The 18,665-nt window shown below is 47.0% G+C and overlaps 1 protein-coding gene across 1 annotated transcript in view; it reads right to left on the minus strand.

The window, feature by feature from the left end:
• AFAP1L2 (actin filament associated protein 1 like 2) overlaps positions 1–18,665 on the minus strand; it is a 64,593-nt gene that overhangs the window by 24,174 nt on the left and 21,754 nt on the right. Inside the window, exons 2-3 of the mRNA XM_057370270.1 lie at positions 724–852; positions 120–197 (exon numbers count right to left, since the gene is read on the minus strand). Of these exons, the coding sequence (XP_057226253.1) occupies positions 120–197; positions 724–852 (207 nt within the window). The remainder of the gene's footprint in view (positions 1–119; positions 198–723; positions 853–18,665) is intronic.

Below are 18,665 nucleotides of genomic sequence, written 5' to 3' on the forward strand. Positions count from 1 at the left end.
CAGTGCTTCCACACCAGCAGCTGCTTCAGCCCTCAGAGCTGCCAGAGCAAGGCTGTGACCTTGTGTGCCTTCCTCACCCCGTTAAGACAYGATGAACCCATTAATCTCCAGCTCCCTACCTTGGTCTTGTTTCTCTTGGTCGCCCTGCTGTTTATGGACTGTCACCTTGTTCATATAAATGTACTCCTCATCGCCACCTGCAAACAATGGGGAAAATGAACTCTTCACCCACACACTGCTTTCATGCTGCTAAGTTTTTCCAGTAAGGCAGATGTGAGAAGAGTCTCTGCTGAGCACGTTTGGGGAGAGCATGCTGGCTGAGGCAATGCGCAGGAAAAACCCCAAGCAATAATAAAAAGCAGAAAAATTAAGCACTTTATAGTCAGGAAATTCCGTAAGTTAAAATTTCTACTTAAACATTAACTTGGCCAAACAGTACATCCTGTGTATCTTACAAAGTGGATTAAATAAACTTAAGATTTAATAAGGAAAACAGAAAGGATCAGGAATCTTGGGAATCCTTCGCTTGTAAAGCTGGACACATAACTAYAGTAATTTTACATAAACAATTAGAGGTCACTGCAAAAATAAACCCAGTTTCATTTTCTCCTTCTAATTTTCATGTCTCCTCTTCCCACCAGCCTCCAGGAAAACGCTGCTTCAAGATCCCATGCAATTCCCATGACAGCCCACCACCCCACCCTTGGTTCTCCTCATCTGTACCACTGGACTTGGTGTAGACTTTCAGAAGGTCAGACAAGAAGCTCTTCTTCACCACAGCAGTGCTGCTCAGGTTCTCCTTGTCCAGTATYCTCAGAAAATCTTCAAGTTCCGTGAGCAGCTGCTCAAGAGCTACAACAGAAACAGAGACAACTGTTGGCAAAGCAGCTGGGTGGTGTGTCAAAAGAGGACATACGTTAATTCCATGCTTTCCAAGATCCTTAGCTTTTCTCTGCCCAGCAATAGTTCATGTTTAATTTTCCAGCTTGAACCCTGCCTCTAGTTTTGGAAAGAAAATGGGTCCCAAACTAAAAAAATCTCMAAATTCCCTTAGTCCGTTCACACAGCAGTAAAATCCCATGCAAATACCTTTCTCCTTCCATTAGGACYTCTTGCTCAAACAAAGAAAACCTGGAGAGTTTTTGAACATTAGGGCTGAGATTACATGACAGCAGCTTGCAAGGTCTTGATACGTGCACCTGGCAAACATAATTCAAACCTCATTTGGCTCAGGATCTACCAAAGGTCCTGCTTTTTGCTTCCTCTTTCTAAGTCTCCCCCTTATTTGGGAGGGATGGGATCCTTGTCTAGTGGGAGATGTCCTTGGCCATGGAAAGAAAGTTGGAATTAGATGATCTTCAAGGTCCCTTCCAGCACAAACCACTCTGTGATTTATTCTACCATTATTCCTCTGTCTGTATTAATTTGAAAAATGTTCATGAATGTATTCCAGAAAGAAAAAAAAAAAAATCCCCAACCTCTTCTACACAAAAATTACAATTCAGTAACTTCTCAGGCCACCTTGCTTGGGCAGTAACCGCAGAGATCATGTGAAACTGAAGCCACAAGGCTCAGCAGCATCTCTGAGAGCCTCAGGCAGCCCTGCTGTGCCCAAGACACCCCTGCACACCCAGAAAAGCAGCTCGGACCCGCCACTCCCCAGCACCAGCACCTCAGCCAGGCTAATGGGTTTGTTTTCCTGCMGAGGAGGTGCTGCACTGCCCTGCCTCCAACAAATCACTGCTSTGACACGGCTCACGCTGAAGCAACAGACGCTTAATTGCTTGCTTTTGTTCACACCAAAGTTTATCGTGGGCTAATTAGCAGCAGGGGCGGGAGGAGGAAATAGCAGAGGATTATGCAGAGGGAGAGGAAGTGCCAGGCAGGAATGGCAGTGTGTGGGAACAGAGCCAACCTGGACGGTTCCTCCCCTTTGGAGCTCCCCTGCCACCCCTCTYCATCGCTGAGGATCTGCAGGGGATGGCCAGTGAACCTTGGGATTGCCACCACCACTCCTCAGCACTCCACCAGGGAACTCAGGGATAACATTAGTGTGGAAATGCTCCTTTCCCTTTACCTACAGGACTTCCACACTGGCTGATCACAGAAAACCCCTGTGAGTCGCAGTGCACACCCATGAACTTGAAAAGTGTTAGTATTTTGGTTTCCTAATGTTAATATTTGGTTTCACAAAGCATCTGAGCATTTCTGTTTAAAGAGCTACCACGTTTAAGGTCGCAAAGAACATTTGTTTAAGGGCAGGAGAAAGTCATCACCTTCTTATACACCTATCTGTAGCCACCAGGCAACCTTTCTGGGGTAAATACATGTTGGAAGATTGATAAATAAATTACACTCTAAAGGTTTATGTTGTTAGCTATTAATTGAAAAAACTTGCTACTGCTCTCACACTGAATTAATCTTTACCAGATTGATTGTAAAACAGTCTAATRACTCCAGATCAATCACTAACAGCTCCAGAGGAACCAACCAATTTGTAGTTATTCACACTGCATTCTATACCCTCTACACCGAATTAATTCTCTTCAGGTCTGATTTAGGATCAGTAGGGAATGGAAAACACCTGCATCATGCTGTGATAACTCAAATGTSTTTGCTAGCTGCTGTTTTGCCCAGAGAAAAAAGGAATCACTTCAACAAACAGCAGTTTTTTTCCATCAGCTGTGAGGAAAGAGGTAGCATTTGCTGATAATGATACTGGATGCCAATAWGCAATGAATGGTGTCAAACCTACTCACAACAGGTTTCTCTGAAGCTCCAGGGACCCTGTTTGTTCCAAGCTTAAGGAAACCCCACTAGGGTAAATCACAGCCTTGCTAYACTCAACTGTTTCAGTGGCCCACTCCAGAAAATTCAAACTGAGGTCAGTTCTCACTGGTCAGGCCAGTTGGACAGGACATTTTTAGGGTGATATTAGGGGTGATATCAGAAGAAACAGTACCAAGAACACCCAACCTTCATCTGAAGCTCCAGAAGCGGGTCAGCTCCCAAGTGCTGTCAGCAGTGGGTTTGAGGGAAGGGGATATAATTCCCATTCCCTCCTCCACCCCAGACTGCAGAAAATGACTTTATTCTTCTCCCAGGCATCCACAGCTAGCACACACACAGGGCTGAGCGCTCATGAATAGCACAGCCCATACAGTAGGTTACATTTTCCAGCCCACCAAAGCTGAACTCAGGCTCCCAGTGACTCAAAGCAGCTCATTTAGGATGTGATCCTGGGGCCACGGAGGTCAGTGGAAAGACTCTGTCAGACTTCAATGGATTCAGACTCTGGGGACTCAAGAGAGATTAATTTTGCTCTTCTTCTGCAAGAAGCAGTATATAAACCATCTGCTCCTATAAAACTGTCTCTGATCTCAGCTGGACATTCCCAATCCAAACCTGATACCTGCAAAAATAAACTCCATTGACCATTTATTCTCTCCTATCAGAGGGAGAACAAGCTAATACTTATCAGAGACTGATGAATGTGAGAACTGAAACAGATAAATATGAGGAAGGTCTGTAGGATCCTCTGTGCAAGCCACTATCACAGCAGGTCTCAGCAGGTCCATAGGACTAAAAACAGTTGAGAGCCCTTGTACATTAAACCATCTGAGAATTCTGAGTGCTGGAAGCCACTGCTTGATCTCAGCTAAGGACTTGTCATGCTGTGGTGGTGATGTATGGAGCACATTCGTGGTAAAACCAGGTTGGTGGTTATCCAAAGCAGCGTGAGACAAATGGTTCTCCCTCCAAGCTACACTGATTTGCTCTCCTTATCTTAGCAGTTTAGAAATGAGATCACATAAAGAGATGATTCCTGTAGCTAGGCTTGCTCTGCAGGGCAGTAGTTGCAGATGCAAGGAATGTATTTGCAAAATCATATGGCTGAGCAGCAGGAGGAGAGATCAGAAGCAGACAGAAGGCCAAGTTCACAAGGCAGAGAAATTCTCAGATGCTTTTTGATACCTATTTCCATTGCTCCATCACTTTTCTCAACTCTCATAGCACTTCTTTGTGACTCAACTAATACTTCTGGCCCCACACCACCTCAAATAAAGAACTTCACAGATCTTACAAAAATCCAGCCTCCTTCACAGAAAGCAGGGGATTACCTCTAAGGTTGTCAGAAAAATTAAGAGGCTTGGCCAAGGTCACTGTGAACACCTGCACTGAATCTGGCACTCTCAAGCACCGGGATATGAACTACTCCAGTTCCCCACAAGGCATGGCCACAGATCTGGGATGCCATGAGAAATCACAGCACAGCTCATGGCATGTTCTTCTCCATGGCAACAGGCATCAGTAACAAGATAAAACCCTAAAGGATTTCACAACACATGATGGAAACTGGTGTAGGAGCATTACAGTCAATGGGAAACTTCACTGATTTGCATCTGCAATGAGTGGATAATCATCACTGACAGTTTGATACTTTAAAGTGTTTATCAAAATTACATTTTTTACTGATGTAATTAGGACTTTAAGGGGGGAGGCTACAATCAGAATGACCAGCTCCTTCTTCTTGCATGCACTTAACTGGATGATGAGATACGCTCTCCCTTCTTTTACTCCAAGACAATGCAACCCTTTTTACAGAAATCCCTGGGCTGCCTCTGACCACCACAGGCTCTCTCAGTTTGAAGGCTGCAACTTGGGCTGCAGCAATAAGCAGAGAGATGCTTTAGACACAGCTGATCTGTTCCACTGGCAATTCAGTGGCAGCAGAACAGCACTGAAAAGGGCTTCTTTTGGCAGGAGCCTGTGCCTTTCTTTGCAGACTGAAAGTGTCTTGCATTGCAGCACGGTCTATCCTAGTTCATGTGAAGCTAGAGCCAAAAATGAGACAGCTTGCAAAGCCCTCATTGAGGAAGCGCATTCCTTGCAAAAGAGCTGCCAATTTTGCCTGACACCAAGGTCACTGAAAGGTAAATGACCACTAAACTAGATTATGAAAGCCATTCCTACCAATAACCACTGATCTCTGTCATCATGCTACAATAAAAACCTACGTCCACATCTAATTACTTCATGTCTTGGCCTTATGAGGAAATGGAAAGACAGGCTCTGAATGAACTCTCATTCAAGTGTTTCAGCAACCACCAGGCAGGACTGCATTAGACCATTTAATCTAAATTCAATTACTTATTTAATCAAGGTAGAGGGGCCCCAGCCACTGGACAAAGAACTGTAACGAGATATATACCAAAAGACAAACTCTTTCCTCTGCTGAGATGAGAGGTGAAAGATAAGGAGTATCATTTGCTAACAGGAAACTAAGGCATTGGGAGATTAAGTGATTTGTCCAAGAATAGGGGCTTATTCTTCAACAGATCAGGGATATAAACTAGCTTTCCTGTGTCCCAGCCTGCAGATTGTGTTTCCAGCCCCCCATGCATGGATCCCAAAGTGCTGGGAGATATTCCACCCTCCTGCCCAAAGCAGAGTCCGGGCTTGGTACTTCTGGCTTCACCCTTCCTTCCTAGAAGGAGCTGGGCTAAGCTGCTGACAAACAACTCATTCAGGTACCCTGTAAATACCTGGAGCCTGTGGCATGCCAAGCTCCTTGCTTCAAAAATCTTGGAAACTCCAGAAATGGCAGAACTGATAATAGTGCTGCAATTCATGAAGGAGCCAGTCCAGAGGAACAGAGAGGGTCCTGAGGGGTATCTGGAGGCACCTGCTCATGCCTCCCCCATGCACTACATCCCATGGCAGCTTTTCAGCTCCCATTTCCCACTGGCCAGCCCTGGCTGGCAGCTCTGGGATTCCCCAGGGGCTGCTTTGGCAGAAAGCAGTTCCTTTCTAGCCCTGCTTTCTTTCTTTCCTCTGCCACGCAGGATGAATAGGGCAGCTGGGGAGCAGAGGGGACAGGCGGGCACAGAGGCAGCATTCAGGCTGCTCAACAGCAAGGGCTGTCACAAGAGCAGGAGGACCAGCCCAGGCTCCTTGGCCAGCTCGGGCTCTTACAGTAACAGTTGGGCTGTCAGAGGGAAAAGTCACCCACGGTTACAGAGAGAGAAGGCTGCTCTGGCCAGCTGTGAGCAAAGGCAGATGTGTGGATGGTGACAGCTCTAACAGCTGGATGACCCCACAGTGGGCCACCTTCCAGAACAGCAAAGCAGAGCCTTCCTCAGACAAACCACACTCCTCTACCAGCTGCAAGGTCTGCAAAGGAGCAGGGAAGAAAAGGGAACCCCAATTCTTTGGCCCCTCTGCAGTGGGTGCAGCTCCCCTGCCCTGGAAAGCAAAGCAGGAAGGACAGCTGGTAAATGGTTCATCCAAACACACTGAGGAGCAGCAACATCTCTGCTGAATCCTAGAAAGCTGCTCCTGTGAAAAGCAGCCCCATCACACTGAAACCCCACCAGCTCTCACCCAGGTGAGTGCAGGCTGAAATTCACCACTTTGGTTTTGACCATCAGAAACAATGCTTTCAATCCCACACTTGTGTCTGTAATGACAGGTCAGCCTTTCATCTTCTGGCTTTTCATGGGAAGAGAACTAAAAGCCCAGCCCACTGCTGTCCAGTTGAAACTCTTCCTTTTTTCTTTTATTTTTTTTACCCACAGAAAAATAATTATGAATATATAAATATTYGTAAAAAAAAAGAAATCTCCCCACAGCAAAATGAGAAGGGCTATGTTTATCGAAGGAAAACCCACAAAAACCTCCTCTAAGCTTTTGGTAAACAATGAACTTTCTCACTGGAGAATCACTGCTAGATTAAACAAAACAAAAGGCGAAATTCACAATCCCGAGACAAGCTAAAATCCCTCAAAATTAGAAAACTATAAAACTGGAGAATTCCTRTCAGGGTTTCCCTAATAAGCCAAACATGTGTCAGACAGTTATGACCACTGTCACAAAGCTGTCTGATTTTTGGACACAATGAGTGCTTACAAGGGAAGAAATAAAGGAAAAAAAAAAAAACACCCAGAGTGTTTCTATTGATGCACCTAAAACCCAGCACCACTCGGATTCACACTCACATTGGGAGCACTAGGCTGGCTTTTGTTGCAAAGCACGATTCATGGAAGGCCAGGGGMAAACAATGTGTTTGGCTGGCTGTGGGCTGTGAACTGCGCAGATGAACCCAAGCAGCTCTGCGTGGGCTGCTCTGGAAGTTCGAACAACACTCGTATTGAGAAGTGGCAGCYCCAGCCCAGGAACTCTGAACTTTCGCAAAACGGCAGCAGAAAATGCACACAAAGCTTTTTTCAGTTGGCTGAGCAAACAACAGACTCCTCTTCCCTCCGCTGGAAGGTGGGAAACAGCATCCAAGAAAAATTAGGAAATAAATAAAAAAAAAGRGAGAGAAGCAAAGCATGAAAATAASCACATSATGAGGTCTTACTCTTGTATTTTAGTGGCATWTTGCTCTATTATATTTATCATAGAAAGGTTTGGGATGGAAGGGACCTTGAAGATCATCTGGTGTGCGATGGAGGGTGGATGCATGACACTTGGTGGGCAACACAGTGATGTCTTTCTTTGCAAAGGGTCTCAGCCTTTCCATGACAGAGCAGCTGGTGAGTCACTGGAGATCCCCCACTGCCAAACAGATTTGTTGGATGGCATCCGAGAGAAGCTGGCACCTTTCCTCTGGAACATGCCATATTAGCAGACTGCCCATCAAACTCACAAAGCTTTAGCAGGCTACAAACTGCATGTCTGTGCTCAGGTGCTTAGTGATGCYCACAGCCCCAGCAGATGGGAATGGATCCCAAAATGCCATGGAAAACTGTGCAGTGACCTGGGGGGATCACACAGTCCCCTGAGCAGTGCCACATCCTCGCCATGCAGGGAATCAGATCTCACACAAGTTGTGTAACTCAGTGACTCTTGGTGGAGCAGAACCCAGCTAGGAAAATAGGGAAGAAACTAAAGAAACATCAGTGCAGTAGTCAAGAGGGTAAGTAATGATCAATCCAAACCAAGATGTCAACTAAAAAAAGCTGCACCAAGTCAGGCAGGGAAGGGCATTAAAGATGAAACTGTTTWTAAGGTAAATGTCCCCAAGAGCAGAACCTGGTGGACTCCTTTCCCAGTGGGGAGGAAAGCAATCCCAACAATTTGTGCAAAGCAGAAATTGCGTTCGCTGCCAAGCCCCAGAGCTGAATCCTACAGATTCCACAATCCTCATGGCGTGACACCATTTCCTCYGAAGCTGCCACCACTGATTCCCTTCTGCTCCCACAGCCTTTTCTCATGCTTTTCTCCTTTATTCTTAAGTTTCCAGCTGAGATTGGTGGTTGGTTGCTTTGGGTTTTTTCTACCTTGTGAGGTGTTGCTCTCCTCTCCATCACTCTATGAGGCTGACTTCACTGGGGCTTGGTGACCATCTGACCTGCAGCTTACAGCACATCTGCTGTTTGCTGGCTAACSTGATGCCCAGCTGTGCCCAGGAACGGGGCTGCTGAGAGGTGGCTGCTCAAACAGAACAGCTGTTTTCAAGGAAAAGAAACATGCAAAAAACTCCACCAAATGCCACAAACACATGGGCTCCACTGCTGGAACTCAGTGCAGGAAAGCATCCCACAGCTGCCTGCTCAGCACAGCCTCGCTCCCCTCTGCCTTAATGCTGTTTTTGCTCCATGGACAGGGCAATGTGGCCCCTGGACCTCAGCTCAGGTCTTTGCCAAGGCTCCTGGAGCRTGGCTGTAGTCAAAACACCGTGACAGACTTTGCATCATCCCTGCTCACCAGTGCATGGCTGCACCCCGAGGAAAGCACATTTCCACCCCTGTCCACATGACAGAACAGCAGCAGAATAGAGGCACACAATAATCCTAATGCCTGCTGAGCCCACAGCCACAGAACCCCCTCTTTCCCATGGAAAAAGGCAGCCTGGGATTCCCTGTTCCCAAAGCAGTGAGAAAATGCAAGCACCTAGCAAGATGAACTATCACAACGATAGTGACCAACAGCCCTGGAACAACACCCCCCAATTTGTACCACTTCAACACAAATAAAGGAGGATTACTGCCAAAAGCATTTTGAGATGGATTTCTGTCTYGCAGGCAAGACACAAATGAAAGGAAGCTGCCAGATACACAGAGGGCTGTGCTGCTTTTTTTTGAGAGGCCAAGCACAGACACACACACATGCACACGCCCTCCTAAGGCCTCATATCAAAGCATTTTCCCACCACTCTCTGTTGATTTAATGGCATMATTTCTCCAACGAACAATAGGAGCACAGCAGAAGGGGAAAGCAATTATGTTTGAGAAAGCAAAAGCAAGAGCTCTGGGGTCAGAGAGAAAGACAGACACAYAGCCCTGCGGTCCCCAGTCTTTCCTTGCTATTTCCTCTGCAGCCAGGGCTTTTTGAGCCACAAGAGCCAGGGCTGGGCCTCTGTGCCACAGCTGAAAGGCAGGATGACCACACCAAGCTGTTGCGCTAGTGCAGAGGAAAAACAGGTTTTTTAAATAACCTGAGTGTTATCAAGGAGGCTGGCAGAGCCTACAGCAACACCATTATTGATTGTGAGATTTCTTTCTTAATAATTTTGCTCAATCCCTTGTCCAGACATTGCATGCAGTCCTTATCCACCCTCCCCAAGGTAATCTGGAGGTCTGAACATCAGGAGCGAGGATTGTGCAGCTGAGGCACTGAGCAGAGTTGATGAAGCAATGCACAAACCAGAGATTTTTTTTCTCTGGAAACCTAGTTTCTAATCATCAGCAGATAAATGTGCTAAAACCCCCAATACCAATGCTTCCCCCAGAAAAAAAAMCCCTTCCAAATTCCCCCATCTACAGACATCACTGTGGACCAAAGCTCACACTCCTTCCTAACAAGATTCAAAGCAAACCAGCATTTACCACGCTTCAGTTTAAGGTGAAGAAGTGAAGAAAGATAAGCTTTAGGAATATTAAAAAGAGGTCAAATCACAAACCCTCTCCTGCCACAAGTCACCCCTGCTCAGTGAGTGCCTCCCACCAGGGCTCCAGCACCTGCCACCAAAGGAGGCCAAGCCCATGGCTGCTTTACTGCATGGGACAACCTCTTACGAGGTAAGGTAGAGGAAAGCACCCCAAATGCTGCCAAGGCTGAGAAATAAACCTTGATTTACCATGAGGGTCTCAGGAGAAAGCCTCACCTGCATGCTGAGCTAATCTCTGAGCAGTAGCACTTCAGGCTCACAAAGATGCCCTGGGGGAAAGAGGAGGCTCAGGATGAGACAACCCCATGGCAGCTCTGCCACYCTCCCCAGCAGGGCCTGGCTGGAGCCCAGGGGGCTGAGGCAGTGGAAAACCAGGACAAAGACTGGCATTTGGGTTTTTTTTTTTTTCCATGTGAATTGGAGAACTTCTCCCTTTCTATCCTGACTGTGAGGCATGGGAAATGAAAGACAGCTCTTAAACCAGCAAAACAACCATTTACCGGATAAAAAAGATTTTCTTACTTTGTCTGTCTTGCACTTTGTTTACATGAATGAGAGCCAGTTATCCAGAGTGGAAACAATACTCTCAATTAAACCTCTGAAATCCCTTACATAAGTAWGCCAAAGGTATCACTAATCCTATCACAGATTTAAAAGTTAGATCATTATTTTAATTTACCATTTCAGCAGAAAATCTGTGACAAGAAACTGCTGATGAATGAGTTCAAGCCTTTCCAACAAATTCAGYTTCCTTGGAACTTTTCTAAACGCACTTTTGACTCATTTATCTCCTTCTTAACACACTGGAGGCCTTCTCGTAGTTTGGCTATAACCTACCCAGCCTGGCATTTCTCTTTTCTCAGCTAATCAMCGCTTATGGCATCCTTGGAACCCAAGGATCGTTTGTGGAGCAGTGGTTTGGGATCAGCAGCTCGTGCCTGCGGTTGGGACAGGCCACGGCACCCTCACTCCAAACCACAGCACTGCACTTTCCACCCAGAGCACCAGCCTAATTAGTTCAGCCTTGGCACCAATGAATTCATAAACTTTTAATGAAAGCAGTAACTTGCAGGAACTCTGTTTACCCAGTGCTAAGTGCAGCCTGGCTGCTCCACCACTCTGCCCCCAGCACGGGAAACCGCTCAGTCAGGGCATGAGGAGCATCCTGCATGCAGGAGCTGCCCCTGAGATGGTTTTCTGGCCCTCAAAGGCATGAAGAGATGCACATCCTCTGTGCAGAGAAAACTGCTGGCCCTTCAAGGGCTCAGAGAAAAAGAGGAGGCAGAGATGCTGCTTTGCCACCCGGTGTGAGCAGCACATCTTGGACACAGCTTCAGAGAGATCACAGGCTGCCACTGCCAGCCTCTACTCAASCTTTTGACTTTCCTTCCATCAATTCTGAGCTTAAGCCCCAGCCCCAAGGCAAAACCACAGAGCTTYTCAACCTTCTCAGGTTAAGAAAAACAGGAGGATTGCTTCTGTTGTGGTTTGTTGCAATTTCATTTGCTTTATTGCYTTCTGTTTACCCAGCCTTTCCAAGAAGCAGACAGGCAGGTGAAGGAAAAACAAATGACTAGGAAAACACTCCCCATTTCTAGGACTAGGCATACTTTGTTGCAGAAGACAGTGAAAACAATAAGAAGTGTGGGTGTTTATAAGATAAAGTAACGATAACATTGATTTCAATAATTTGTTTCAGGAAAAGAGAAAAAAAAATAGAGGGTGCAGGAGGAGGCTAAATCCRTGGGGCAGTGATCCTCTCATCCCCACTTTCAGGGTGGTCAGGTGGATTCAGGTCGTTGCCGTACCTGAAGGGGTTTGAATTCATCTTCTCTGGAGGCTGCTCTATCTACTCACTTTGCTACAGAGGGGAAGAAACCTGAGCTCTCCCACCCAGAGAGTCCCACCTCAAACAGCAACTGAAATGTAACCACCACGTCTCCTTCTTTTCCACTGAAAAGCTTCTACATGTGGTGGTGCCCAGCCCTTCATCATTTACCTTTGGTTACAAAGAAAAAAAGACAATCTTTCGTTTGCTCCAAGAAAGGTTTCTTGCAGGCAGTCACCCCAGAACAGTGATTTCTCTTACACTGACCCCAGTAGGAGTTTGCTGCTTCCCCACACTCACCTGTGAGAAAAAAACACCCCAAGGGGAGAAGAGCTTGGCCAGGCAGCCAGGAGGGAAGGGCAGGGAGCAGTGTTTGCTCCATCTCAGCCCTCAGCAGGGACATCTGTTCCAGCCACCTGGGCAAGCTGCTAAGCAGGTCATACCCTGCACAAATGCAGACCAAAACCATAGGCACGAGAGCTGCCAAGCTCTCAAGGGCTCTTCAGGCCATCAAATTCCTTCGTCACAGCATTCGAGAAATGTACACTGAATTTCCGCTCCATTTTTAACAATATTTGTCTGAAATTTCCATGTGAGACATGCCAACTTATGCTTCTACAAATTCCTCCTCCTTAGGGGCAAGGAAAGTGCAGGAAACTTCTTCAGAGATGTGGAAGAGAAACTGTACATACAGGAACCTCTCAGCAACAAAATATTACATTGCACCTTCCCTACTGTGGTTATCCATCCTTATCCAGGGTTCTTTGGAGGAAGTGCTCCAGCACATTTCACCCACATCTTTTGTGTGCCTGTCTCAGAGGAGCACCTCAAAGGGGGATTTGAGGCTGTGCTGGGTGTTGGTTCTAAAGCAGCAGAAGAGAAGTTAAATCCCTGGTRCAGGCCAATAACCCTCAGTGAGGASCAGAGAGACCAWCCCTAGCTGGGTGCTGGAAGATGCAGAGSGGGATAAAGGGGGAAAGGAAGAAAGATCAGCATGAAAAACACACATGATAGCTTCTATCCCTCAATGCCACATCATCTCCACCTTGCCCTGGGCTGCCTGGAGCACTCACACAAGGCAGCACCATGCAGAGACCACGCTCAGGTGCTGGGAACTGCATCTCAGGACAGCAGAGAGTTCATTGGGAGAGCTCTGGCTCTCTGTTAGGGWAACTATCTCCATCAAACTGCACACTCAGCTTGGGTAATGCTTGGTAAGTTTGTTCTGCAAACCTGGAAAAGGTTACAGTGCAGTTAAATATTTCAGAGGTTTCTCAAAAGTGCACTTTCTTCATTTGTTCCTCATCACAGGCAGCGTTTTAGGTCAAAGCCCATGACTCCAGCAATGGGGCTGATAACATAAACCTTGGCAAAGATCCACTCCCAGCACTCACTGATGCTCAGACTCTGGTTCACCAAGACATGYTTTTCCCCTAACACACCTCACTGCATCCAGACAATCTGCCTCCCACCCCGGCCATCACACTCTGAGGATTTCTGCCCTGTTTGAGGTGCCTGCAGGAACTTGCTCTCCTGGCTGACACAAGGCACACCACCTTTCTCTCATGAGTCAGCAGGCAGTAACAGGAAAGCCGTTCTTTGTACTTGACAAAGAATTAACTGATTTTGAAGCGGGGAAATGTTTTGGACTAGTTAGCTGACCRACAGCATGAGCGCTTCAGAAGAGACTGCATTATGAGAAGAAAACTTCAAAAGGAGAAGTGACAAGGCCAGAGTGTTTGTGGTGCCTGAGGAAGTAATTAGAATTTAAAAGGGACACAGATTGGACAAGTACACTAGGCTAAGAAAGATGAGCTGCTGCCAAAAAAGTTTCTTTAGCTTTCCCAGCTYTCTCTAGGCCATATTAGAAATGCAGTTTCATGAATATCTCTGTCTCACAACATTTTTACAGAAAACCCTTGCAGTTGTTGAAAACAGAAGAAAGATGTCACCATCAAAAGCTAGATGCCTCCTGCTCCCATTTCTCTTTCATTAATACTGCCTTGCTTTCATCCTTCCCAAAGAGGAGACGGTTTCTGCAAACCCCTCAGAGATAAGACATTTCTTAGACAAGGGGTTTTGTACACAGCACAGTTTATCTGCCTTCATTGCAGGGTTGGATTTTTTGTTTTTTGAAGCAAAGGCTTCAAAGGCTGCCAGGATGGGTGAGTACTGATTTTTGCCCTGCCAGGTCAGGAGCACTGCTCCAACAGGAGAGGTGTGATGTTGGTCAGGGATCAAACTGCACACAAAACTCAGTGCTTTCCCATCACCGAGGATCTTTGCTAAATTTCTGCTGCTTTGAGATCTCTGCTGTGAAGGATTTGAACTGGTGATTTTGTGACAGCAAAACCATGGCAGAAATGCCTGGTTTTCCCCAGCAAGATGAACTGAGTCAAAGCAAACTCAACATTTATCCCCTTCCACCAGGAGGTCTCAATACTTCTGAGACAGMAAAGGCCAAAACCAGAGATCTGCACTACAATCCAAGGGCAGAAGAAGTRCAGCTTTGGAGTGAAGCCAAAGTTGGAGTTCTACCAGGACTATTTCTTCCCAACATCTGTTCTCTACCTGAAGACRTTCATGCCCATTTTCTTGAACTTTTTCCCTAAAGCAGAGACTCAACAGTTCACATCCAGACAGTGACAGAAACAACTACAATGAGTCAGTATGTGTCCAAAGACAAACAGGGCTCTGCTGTCTCACCAGGTGCAGGTGAGACATGGTGAGTCAGGGGATGGAATGAGCTCCAGCAGCAGCACCTGGCACAGCCAGTSTCTCCCCACCACCCCACTCCCAGATCCCTGGGTCACTGCAGTTAGAGCTCTCAAACTGCTTATCTGCCAAGTGGGCAAGAAAAAAAAAGGATTGCTGGAAGTTTGGCAAGCTTAAACAGGCTTCCAGTAACAGTCTGAGGAAGCTCACAGGATGTCATAACACRAAGTATTTACTGAAAATGGTCTCGGCATTCAAATGTTCTTTATGTATTTAGTTCAAGCTGCAYTGGATTCCATCTGCCCCAGGCTTGTGGATGCAGCCATAATCTCAAAGGAATGGAAGTTTTCACTCTGTGATATCACTTACACCCACAGGTCTCATGGGGGACATTCCTTCCCAAGCTCCTGACTCAATYTTGAGGGAAAAGGAACAATCTTTGTATAAATGCAGCTACTCCTCACAAGGTCTGCAAAGGGTGCCACATTTTGGGCAGACTGGCAAAGCTTCTTGCTATGGAAGCAAAGATATCACTTTCAAAACTTGCTCCAGGAGGTATCAGGGCCTGATCCATGCAGAGGCAGCCACGTGGGTGTTTGAGCCATGAATCAAAGGCAATTGGACAGCAGCTGCCCGTGCTCACCTCTGTGGCCAGCACCAGGATTTGGGTGTTCCTGAGGGGTCAGCTCAACGGGCTGAGCTGGTCTACCTGGACTCTTGGACTTGCACTGGAAGCTGGAAGGTTGGGTTTAGAATGGTTTGCACAGGGAAGGAACACTGCTTTGAGAACACAGAAATGCCTGGAGGACACACAAGTGTCACTGTATTGCTGCACAATCACCACATATATCTGGAACTGTACCTCCATCTCACACAGATCTACGCAGCCCCACTGAGGCCTAACAAAATGTTTCATTTCAGCCCAGAGAAGGATACTCTTTCAAAGGGAAACTCCAAGTTTATGCAGCGACAAATGGAYAGTGCTGAAATTTCCCATCAGATGCAGATGTCCAGCTCTGGGGATCCCAAAACACCAGAGAAAACCCAAGATGAAAGTGAAATGAATGCAAGCTGTACTTCATTGAAACAGGAAACCACAAACCACTCCATGTTCAGTGGGAAGCCCAAATTCTGGGATTCTGTTTGTTTTGAACAATAAACCCCACCAGGCTTGTGGAGCCCTCCTCAAGAGTGGGAAGGACTGCAGGACCAAAACCAAGTTCACATTGTGCAGCACCACAGGCAAYTTCTCTGCACACTTAGCACCAGTTCCTCTGGAGCTGCTCCCTCCCATTTTCTCCCATTTAAGTAATTCCCTACACATGCATGCTGCTACTGTTCCTTGGGGTAGGAGCCCCTGAGAAACACAGATATTGATCTAAATCAGAAATACCAGCTAGGGCCCAAGGAACTTTCAGGAAAAATATTTCTATGCAGCTTCACTGAGAAAAAAAAWTTWAAAAAMCCCCAATCACTGTCCTGATAGGTCAGGATGCAGAAAAACCTTCYACTTGTTGTGTGAGAGAATACCAGGATCAGAGTTCTTCATGCCAGTAGAGTTTCCCTGGGCCAGATTCATCAGGGCAGCTCCAGTCACTCCATCCCAGAGGGGTGCTACAAAAACCTAAAGCTCCTGTTAACTGCAGCACCAGACTAAGTTTATGGCCCTTTTGCATTGGCCCAAAAAGCCCAAAGCAGTTGGGAATTACCAGGGATAGCCACAAGACCGAAAACCAGTGCTGAAAAACAAACAACACCCAAACCAAGAATCACAAGGCAACCTTGAACTTCTGTTTGGAAATATTTAGGCAGGATGTCTTGCTGAGCTGACACATCTGGTTTCCAGAAGGACTTCAGCTGGGAGCTKTGCTGTGCTAAAACCTTTCAAGATGCCATGAAAAGTGGGAAACGAGGAGCCTGGGACAGTTATTCAGCAAGAGGAGGATTTGAGAGGGAGTTAAAGAGCCTCAAGGGGACAATTCCCATGGCTATTCCTGCCCTGCAGGGACTTGGGCATAACCTGAAGCAAAGTCCTGCAGTCCCTGTGTGTACCAAGCACAGTGAGTAGGTGATGAGAAGGCTGTGTTCAATTCATCTTATTTCCCCTAATGTATCACTAATAAACCCTTGGAAGGGCAGACCTGTACAAAGCACTGCTGTGACTGACTTACTGATGGCCCTGGTTCAACTAAAGGTGTCCCATGGTTACCTCTGTCCCTCACAGCACATCCTTGCACTCACAGCTCACTCTGGAGCAGATCTGTGGTGGGTTCTGAGCCCTTGCTCAGGCTGGGGGAGGGCTGTCTCAGCAGCAGAGCAGGCAGGAGCATGCCTGTGCTTAGTCAGTTTAAAACCTCTCAAAGCATCTAAACCAGCTACAGAGAGGAGAGGAGCTCCTGAGATGTACACAGCACTCATTCCCAACATATTTCACCTTCCAGCACAGCAGGAAGCAGGACCCACATTTTCAATAGGACAAAAATATCTTTTCTTTCCACTGCTAAACGAGGTGTGGCTTTGGAGCACCAACAAGATGAAAAAAAGAAAAAAAAAAGAAAAAAAAAAGAAAAAAAATAGAAGGGCTGGCACTTGTACCAACAGAGCCCTCCCTGAGCACTTCCCACTCAAACAGGCATCCCTTTGCAAAAAGGGGAGAGGTGGGTCTCTTGCTTTGTATTTTCTCTCTTACTTTGCTAATAAAAAGATCATAAATCACAGCTGGTTTCCAAGTCCTTATTGTCCAAGCAGCATTAACAAAGGCAAGAGGCAAACTTAGCACGTACCCAGGGGACCTGGAAACACCCAGCCATTCCCAAAATAGGAGCAGCTTGGTGGCTCACAGCTGGAGCACGGCCCCCCCTCCCAGCTCTCTGCTCTCCCAGGCAGTGCTGCAAGCAGTGGGTCAGGAGGTGCATTCCTCCGACAAAAATACTATGAGAAAAAATGACCCAGAGGCTGCACCAGCCCCTGCAGAGGCCACTGGAGCTGCACTGGCCCTGCTCATCTCTGGGATGGTGTTGGATCTGAGGGACCCCTGGGAACAGCGCTGCTTCTCACGACATCCCTGCAGAGTGCCTGGCACTGCCTGCAGCCCTGATGGGACGATGCTGCAGTGCCAAGAAACTGCTGAGATCCTGGTTGCATCAGGAAGGAGAGAGATGGGCGGCAGCACTCATTAAAAAAACCAAAAAACATCAAACACACACACAAAAACKGGCTAAAATCAGCACAAATCCCAACAGTAATCAGCTCATTGCCATAGGAACAGGTTTAGTGTTATGGCAGCCAGACAGTTGGGTCCTGCAGGCTGCTGTCCTTCTGGTAACCTTGGGAAAATCATCAGCTTTTAATTACAAATCTGGGGGAACATAGGATATTAGTGTTTGTACTGCCACGTTACATCTTGGCTCTGGTTAAGGCTTCCCTTGGCTCCCAAGGTGCTGGAAGACAAACATGTATTTTCTTTTCATTTCAAGATAGCTGAAAGCCACGGYCTGAGCAGTGATGAGAACTGTATGCGATTAGGAATAAATGAATAAAACATTCTTAAACAAACAAACAGAAATCCCCTGGCCTCAAACCCCCWACCAGGACCCTGAGGAGCAGAGAAATGCAGCAGTGAGTGGTGGAACCATTGGGCCAGCAAGCCTGAATCAATACCTGGTGCTCCCCAGCAGAGTGGATTCACAGGCAGCAGCACCAGTGAAACACTCAACAGGACACAGGGTCTGAATTTTGGGGTCTCAGCACGGAAAGTTCTGGGTCATGATGAGCAGGTTGATTCTGCCCAGTCACAAGGCAATGATGCAGACTGACTGCCTGGAGCTCAGGCAGATTTGGGTACCATCCAGCTAGCCAGCCCTTTTTCCCAGCAGGGTTAACAGCAGGGATCCYCTGGCCTGGGCACCACATCCCACAGTCGCACTCCCAGCACAWGAAGGAGCCCTTTCCTTTATTCACTTCCCATTTCCTGCCCATTTGTTTCAGCAGCAAACTCCCTGTTCTCGTAGTGTGAGTGGGATATATGGAGAGGGAAGGAGCAATCCCTCCCCACTGTGCTTCTCCCCTTCCCCTCTCTCCATTTCTCCTTTACACAATATCAGGATCATGAACTGCCCTTTCCAGGAAGGGGGAAGCTTTGCAAACACAGTCCATCATCTGCTGAAAAGCAGCTTTTCCAGGGAAAGCATGGACAGAATTAACAGCATCCGCAAGCCAGGCTGGACA

Source organism: Malurus melanocephalus, unplaced genomic scaffold (genome assembly GCF_030028575.1).
Source record: "Malurus melanocephalus ecotype Western Australia unplaced genomic scaffold, MMel_1.1 scaffold_122, whole genome shotgun sequence".
NCBI lineage: Eukaryota > Metazoa > Chordata > Aves > Passeriformes > Maluridae > Malurus > Malurus melanocephalus.